General features: G+C 64.2%; 1 protein-coding gene across 10 annotated transcripts in view; it reads right to left on the reverse strand.

Moving 5' to 3' along the window:
• The window catches only part of AATK (apoptosis associated tyrosine kinase), a 34,184-nt gene extending 26,413 nt beyond the window's left edge, over positions 1-7,771 (reverse strand). For 2 of the 10 annotated variants that reach the window (XM_019661898.1, XM_019661887.1), the window contains exons 1-2: positions 7,636-7,771; positions 4,000-4,069 (exon numbers count right to left, since the gene is read on the reverse strand). Coding sequence is in view for 8 of the 10 variants with exons in the window: in XM_019661887.1 (XP_019517432.1) it covers positions 4,000-4,069; positions 7,636-7,690 (125 nt within the window). In the remaining 2 variants the exon portion in view is untranslated. Of the gene's footprint in view, positions 1-3,999; positions 4,070-7,267; positions 7,612-7,635 lie in introns of those variants that run through there. The other 8 variants (XM_019661884.1, XM_019661888.1, XM_019661885.1 and 5 more) reach the window with 5 other exon arrangements.
• Positions 7,772-7,777: the final 6 nt, after the last annotated feature.

A 7,777-nucleotide genomic window follows, 5' to 3' on the forward strand; every position in this document is an offset into this window, starting at 1 on the left:
GGGGAAGTAGGTAAACTGCCTCCGAGTTTCTGTCTGGACCCAAGGAGGGGCAGAGTGTGGGGGGGCGGCCGTCTGGGAAAGGGGGCAGCAGGTGCAGTACCAGGCCAGATGCGCCTCCGCCACGGGCGGGAATGTGCCTCTGGGCCTGGCAGAAGGAAATGCCCAGAGAAGGCCCCACCAAGGGGCCAGGACAGCGCCAAGGCCCAGTGGCCCCAGAGGCCTGAGTGCCAGCCCAGGGTTCCAAGCAGGACCATCCCTCCAGTCCAGTCATCCCCAGGGGACAGAAACTGCCTCCGTTGATGCCTGCCTCCTGCCGCAAAGATTGTGGGTGTCTTCCGGGATAAACAAGACGGCCTACCCCGCGGGCGGTGTGCTGGCAAATGCTTAACAAGCAGCTCTGTGAAGAAGAGGGTGGGGAAAGGCCGGTGTGTGGCGTCGGCCAGCTCCTTGGTGCAAGTCCTCACTCCTGGCCCGTCTCAAGCTACCAGCGTGAGGCCACTGAGCCCGGCTTCAGGGACGGTGCATCTCCGCACCCGCACACCCTGCGCTGACACGTACCGGACAGACAAGAGCACTAGGAAGTGAAAGTGCAGGCCGTGACGCCCACATCCGACCGGGGCTTAGTTCCAGAACACCCAAGGAGCACCCACAAACCAGCGAGGGGAAGACGCCAACAGGCATTCACAGGAGAGTACTCCAGATGGCCTGGAGCCCGGCAAAGGCAAGGCCACCGCCAGGCTCCACAGACGGGCTCAAAGCGGGAGGCGGACTGGGCTGGGGAGGGGCCGAGCCAGTGCACAGCCCGGGCACCCGCGCCCCAAGGCGCCCAGGAGCCAGGCCACCCCCGCTCCCAGTGCGCCCACAGCACAGACTCGGTGGAGCGTGTCGAGAGAGACACGGGAGGCCCATGCAGGACGACGTGCGGACAAGCAATGTCCAGGAAGGCCACCCTCTGGGACAGGAGTGGACGAAGGGTGCCAGGGCGGGAGCGGCGGGGAGTAACTACTGGTGCCATGGGGTTTTTACTGGGGGGACAAAAATGTCATAAAATGGACTGTGGAGGTGGTTGTACGACTCTGTGAATACAGTAAAACACACTGAACAATATGCTTTAAATGGGTGAATTGCACAGTATGAGTTATATCTCAATAAAGCTGTTAGAGAGGGAGGGGGCGAGGGATCCCCCTGGCGTCCCACAGGAGTATTGTCAGCGAGGCGAGCGTGGTGCCCAGCACAGGCACACGGGCAACCTCAGGGCCGAGGCTGAGTCGGAGCAGCCAGATCACGCCTTCGTGTCTCTGCGCCTGTGCTGCCTCCCACACGGTCAAGTCCTCTCCTTGCGTGGGAAGAGCCCCGGGAGGTCTCACAGCCCACACAGCCCGACCCCCTGGCTGGACCACAGGCGGCAAACGCAGGCGAGAAACCATCGTTACAAAGTCGCCGCCTCCCTGTGTAAGTGACCACCTGCCCGGGGTCCCCGGCTGGGCCCTGGTGCTGGACAGTGGCCCCCAGCAGGACCAGCTGCAGCATCTGCGGGGCCCTTGTTCAGAATCACGAAGAATTTCGAGCAGGCGGGAGCAGAGCGTTCAGGCGTGCGGGACCCTCCCCGGGGCTCCCCTGTCCCTACGAGGGTTCAGGGCAGCATCCTCAGCCCTGTCCCGCAGCCTGGCTCCCAGTCCCCCACACCGGCCTTGGTGCAGGGGTGACCTCAGCAGAGCCCAGGTCTCGGACCCAGGCCCCCCTGCTCCTGGCTGAGCTCACACGGGGAAGCACGCTGTATCCCTGCCCAGTCCGAGGCCAGCTGGTCAGGGCTGCCCAAGGCCAGGTGCCCAGGTGGGCAGGTGGTCGGGAGGAGGAGGGGGCCCCACACCCTCACCAGGGTCAAGCGAGGCCAGGTCGGCCACACCCCATCATGAGAGGTCACCTGTGGGGTATCCTGCTGCCTCACCTCACACATCCTGTGACAGGTGGCTCCCAGACTGCTCAGAACTGCCGTGCAGTGGCCCTGCCCACTTCCATCCTGCCACTTCCTCTGGCTCGGCCAGAGCAGGGGCTGGGGCCTCGTAACGACAAGCCCGGCTGCCCAGGGCTGGTGGGGGGGAGCAGTACGTGTTCTCCCAGAAATCCCCAAGCACCCAGCTCTGGGCGGTTGCCTCCTCGCGGCTCCAGCTGCTGGTCTAAGCCCGGAGACCCCCCTCAGGAGACCCCCCTCACCCCCACCCTGAGGCACCAGCCCCCTGCCCTGCTCCAGCCCCGGCAGAGGGAGGAAGGAACTAGGAATGGATGGACACCGCCCACCGTGACGGCCCAGACAGGCCGCCTGGGACTGGCTCCAACCCTCCGTCCACTCCCTCATTTCCTCTGCCGGGCGCGGGGAGGCCGGGCAGTCCTTGCTGCTGGCACTGGTTCCCCTGTGAGAGGCAGGCTGTGACCAGAGTGAGGCCCGGAGGTACCCGCACAAGGGCGCACTGGCCCCGGCTGCAGCGGCTCTCCCCCCACACCTCGCCCAGCGCACTCACAGGTCCTGAGGCCACCTGCACACACATCACTTTGCTTCCTTCCAAAGACATGGGGACCGGCATGAAGGTGGGAGGCAGGACGGGCTCCAGGCGAGGCCCTCTGGACTCAGAGCGCCCCGGAGGAGTGTCCGGCGGCTAGCTGAAGAAACGTGCGGCAAACTGGGGGACTTGACCACAGACGTGGAGTGTCTCACCGTGCTGGGCTGGACATCCTAAATCGGGGCCTAGCTCCCTCCGAAGGCTCTGAGGAGGGCCTTCCTCCTCTTCCAGCAGCTGCAGGCCCCAGCTGCCCCCTGGCGTGTGGCCGCATCACGCTAACCTCTGCCTCCGCTGTCACGAGCCTCTCCTGCCTTCTCGCAAGTCTCCCCCTGCTCTGTCTCACAAGGACCCCAGTCTTTAGGTTTAACCTTTGCCCCTACAAAGACCATAGTCCCAAACACGGTCCCATGCTGAGGCTCCAGGCTGGCATGAATTTGGAGGCGCTATTCCACCCAGGAGCCCCTCGAGGTGGGGAAGGTGGGGTGCAGGAAGGCACACATTCCCTGGGATGGAGGATGGGCACACGGCCCAGGGCGGGTGACTGCAGGGGGACAAGCCAGGTGCAGCCCACCCTCGGGAAAAGCTCCCCAGCTGGGCCAGTCACTGGGAGGAGAGATGGCACCCCGGGCCTCAGGCCACCCGCCTGGGCACAGGTGTTCCTGCCCACCGAGACGCGGAGTGGTCACTGCTTCTGGCTGACATGAGAGCAGGGGTGGGGCTGGGAGCCAAAGGGGAGGTGGGGAGTCTGGCTTCCAGCCTGGCCACAACCTTGACCCCACCCAGGAAACCGTAGTGCCCACAGCCCAGCCCAGGCCAGCAGAGGTCATCAGGACGGGGCTGTGGGTGTGACGACCGTGCCAGAGCCAGACAGGCGGAGCTGAGCAGGTCAGGGGCCACAAGCCGCTGTGCCCTGGGTGGGGCCGAGAGGTCCTCCCAGAGGACTGGGACTCCCACGGACCAGGTAGCGGGAATTTCCAGGCATGCCGAGTTCAAGGTCTCCCAGGCCAGGAGACGAGCTGGCCTCCAAAGGACCAGGGTTGGGGCTCAGGCTCTGCTTAATGGAAGGAGCGAGAGGTGCCACCATGGGCAGGGGCAGCCCAGGGTGGGGGCACGGAGCCAGTGAGTCAGGCAGCCATACTCAGAGACAGCTGCGTCCCCCAAGAGACCGCCCACCCCCAAGGAGGCGACTGCACACTTTAAAAAATGGGCTGTGAACCAGCGTGTTCACAGGTGTGTGAGCACATGTGTTTAGGGGCACATGTGAGTGTTCATCCATGTGAGGGAGTGTTGTACATGTGAGTGAGTGTGGGGGGGTGCAGGTGTGCTGGAGGGTTTATTGTGTGTTTACAGATGTGTGTGTGCAAACGCAGGTGTGTATCATGTTTACACATGTGTGGGCATGTGTGTGAGCATGTGTACATGCGCGTGTGAGCCCGCTTACCTGCGTGTGCGCAGCTGCACAGGTGTGGACGCAGGGGCCCGTGGGGGCGGGACAAGCAGAGCCTGGAATCCTGGAGATGTGACGGAATGCAAAGAAACCGACTGCCCTCACCCCCGCCCAGAGGGGACCGGGACCTCCCTCTGCACTGGCTCACCCCCAGACCCACCCCAACAGCCACAGCTCCCACCCAGGCCAAGCTTCTCAGGTGCAGGGAGGGGAGGTGACACTGATCAGAGGTCGCGCTCCTGCCTCCAGCCTGCGCAGGTCTGGGAGGGGTGCGGACAGCATCTGCTCGCAGCCAGGCAGCCGACAGCAAGCGGCAGGCCACCAGGTTTGAGGGAGCATCTGCCAGTCAGGGAGAAGGACCCCAGACTCCCCAAACCCATCCCTGGGGTGCCCTTGGGGGACCTGTCCCTGTGCCAGATCAGACCATGCCTGGCTGGGCCTCCCTCCCACCAGCCACCCTCTCCCTGTGAGGACATGGGCAGGAGCATGGCACGAGCAGAGAGGCTGGGGGTTGGGGGCGCTGCCTTGTCCTCCGTGAGCTTCCCCAGACTCCTAGTCCTGCCAACTGGCCAGCGGTGACCCCAAGCTCAGCCTTGACCCGCACGGCCTGGGCATTTGCCCTGACTCCGTGCTCCCAACCACGGACCCGATTAACCATCACATGACCCCGAGAGGAGGGCACCACAGTTGTTCCCACTTTACAGATTAAGAAACTAAGGCATGAAGACAGCCACAGGGTCGGGGGGGGGCTGGCCCACCACCTGCCCCCAGGGGTCCTCAGGGAGAATCTGGAGGGGAACGGTGTGCTCACGCCCGCGCCTGGCCGGCAGCCTCCTGCCCAGAGACCACAGCCGCCTGACCATGGCCTGCACCTGCCGGGCAGCTGGCGGGCCTGAGGCTGGAGAGGGTGAGCCACAAGGTCAGCACCCTGGCTTGGCACACTCCAGTGGGAGAGGCCACCATGCTCCCTCGAGGCCACACCACTGCCTACATACCAGCCAGGCCCAGCTGCTCCTGACCCCCACGTGGCACCCTCGACAACCCTCAGCCCCACCTACCTGGTCTCCCCAGAGTGAGGTTTCACTAGCAGGACTGAGTCTCAGAGAGGGTGAGTGACTGGCCCAAGGCCACACAGCACAGAGGTCATGGGGCTGAGACTGCCAGGAAATCCCCAGTCACCCATGTCCTGGGGAAAAGCTGGGCCCAGAGCAGACAGCCCTGGGTGCTCTCCTGCACCGGCCGCATCGCCCCAGGAGCATGCGGTCCGGCCTGGCAACCCCCCACCCCTGCCCAGCTCCCAGGCCACACTCGAGGGTGTACCCAGCGCCAGAGCCTCAAACTCAGTCCCCTGCCTGTGACATAACTACACCATCACCGTCACCTCTGTGGGGACACCCACAGAACCCCATGATGGATGGTGAGCCGACATGGCAGCAGGCCTGGCCTGGTGACTTTCTAAGGACCCTCTGCCCAGGCCTGGCTCCTCTGTCCACCCAACTGTTGAGCACCACAGAAAGAAACCCAGACGGCCATGAACACGGGCGTCCCCTGCCCTCCGAGTTTGGTGGACCTCCAGCAGGGTCCGCCCACAGACACAAGCAGACCTCAAAAGTGCCATCTCGCTCCACTTTGAGGATAGAGAAAAGCCATAAAGACCCTGTGGCCTTGTCTCCATGTGTCACCCCCCCCCCAAAATAGCAGTCTCTGTTTACTGAGCATCAAATTTTTACCAGGCACTTAACCCTCACCTGGGCCTGGAGGGATAGAGGTCTCTAGCCATTTCACAGATGAGAAAACTGAGGCTCCAGAAGATAAGATTGAACTGTGGGACTCCAGGGCGTGAGAGCCAGGCTCTGAATGCTGGATGTTTAGTAGGAGGGCAGGGGGATCCCATCTCTCCTTCTCCCCATGCTCACCTGAGGGCCAAAAGGAGCCCTGCACCCCAGTACCCAGTACCCATTACCCAGTACCACCATCCAGGACGGCCCCTCCTGCAGTGGACACAGGTCTCCCCTTCACTGACCTGCAAAGAGGAGGCCACCCCTTGCCTCCTGACTTTTCCCTGAAAGTCATTAAACTGACATTATAATTACACTGATCACAGCTGTTCACACAAACACGAGGCAAAGCTGTGTTGTTTCTCTGAGGTGGGGGCAGGGGCTCATCCCCCGACACCCCCATGTATAGGAAGGGGGTAACAACCCACACAGGGCAAGTCTGGGCCCCACAGAGGGTGCAAGAGGGTGTGGAGGGCCTCCCCCATCCCGGCACCAGTGCTGGCACCCCCACCCACCCTGCCAACAGTTCCAACGCCAGGAGACCTGAGGCTCGAGGCCCTCCTGCCAGCAGGCATGCTGCCGGGAGCACTGGACGCATGTCCCTAAAGGCTGCTCAGCAGGGCCACCTCCACCCCTGCCCTCAGGGCCCAGCCAGGGCTCCGGCCTGGATTCTGAGCTGTTAGGGGTGACGACATCATGTTCTCCAAGCCCTGGGAGCTGCCTGGGAAGTCATTTCTGAGAGAGGGACACCCACGCTCTAAGCCCAGCAGACAACCCTGCTGCCAGCTCCCCTCTCGCAAGAGCAAATGCCTTCAGATGGGGCCGTGCCCATGGGACCCTGCGTACCACTGCACGCTCCGGGCCCTGCTCCAGGGAGGGGGCCCAGGAGAGCCCATCACGTGCGTGCCCAGCTTTGTTTGGGCTGGATTAGCCTGTGCCCGAGCCCCAGTGACATGTGGGTGGAACTTGGGCCCCTGGGACATAGCTCCAGGGCAGGGGTTTCCCTCCCACTTGGGGAAGGGGGACCAGAGCCGATGAAGGCACAAGGACGATGCAGGCCTCCAGCTGCCCTTGGGGCCTCTGCCCACCCCAGCTGCCCACCGCTGCCAGGAGGCCAGGCAGCCATGGGTAAACACGCTTACAGGGCCGCCCCTTGGTGGGGTAAGAGGCCTGGCCCCAGATCTCCTGCATCCAGCTTTTGAGGGTGCCACCCCGGCCTCCCTCACTCTCTGGGGGACCTGAGCACCCACTACGGCACATCTCCTTTGGGCCTTTGCCGAGGGGGCTCTGTCCGTGGGCGGCCACAGCTCCTACCTCCACACGCAGGCTGCTGGGTGGCGGGCAAGGCTCTCAGACCAAGCCCCCAGCCTGGGGAGGAGCCTCCCATGCTAAGACCCAGAACAGCACAGGGCCATGGAGGCTTGGGCTCTAGGGTGACACTTCCACACCTCCCCCAGGGTTCTCAGTCCCTGCCACCTTCTCACCTGCTCACCTGGGGCAAATACAGGCCTTCCTGCCCCAGTTACCTGTGCCAGAAACGTCCACAGAGACACAGGAGTGGGGCGCACACCTCTGCTGTCCACCCACACTGCGGGAGACCTCCGCTGTGCTGGGTACCAGCCCCCAGGCCCGCCCGCCTCCACCGGTCCCAGGCCTCTAGGGGGTCCGGCCGGAGAGCCAGTCCTTCTGTGGGCTCCGCTCAGGGCGGGGAAAGGGTTAATTTCCATGCAAAATAGGAACCGGCGGTTCGGGAAGCATCATGTCCGCAGTGGGGGACGCCGGGCAGGACAGGCAGGTTGGGGCCGGTGCAGCAGGCGGCGGGCGGCCCGGGGAGCGCCGCCAGGGGACTCACCGGGGTCGAAGTGCGAGCTGAAGGCGAAGCTGGGGTTGAAGAAGGACGACGACATGGCCAGGGCCCGCCGCGCGCGGGCACCCGGGCGGCGCGACGCTCAAGACGCCCGCGGCCCCGGCCTGCGCCGCGCCATCGCCCGGCG

The sequence above is a fragment of the Hipposideros armiger genome, unplaced genomic scaffold (genome assembly GCF_001890085.2).
Source record: "Hipposideros armiger isolate ML-2016 unplaced genomic scaffold, ASM189008v1 scaffold_362, whole genome shotgun sequence".
NCBI classification, from domain to species: Eukaryota; Metazoa; Chordata; class Mammalia; order Chiroptera; family Hipposideridae; genus Hipposideros; species Hipposideros armiger.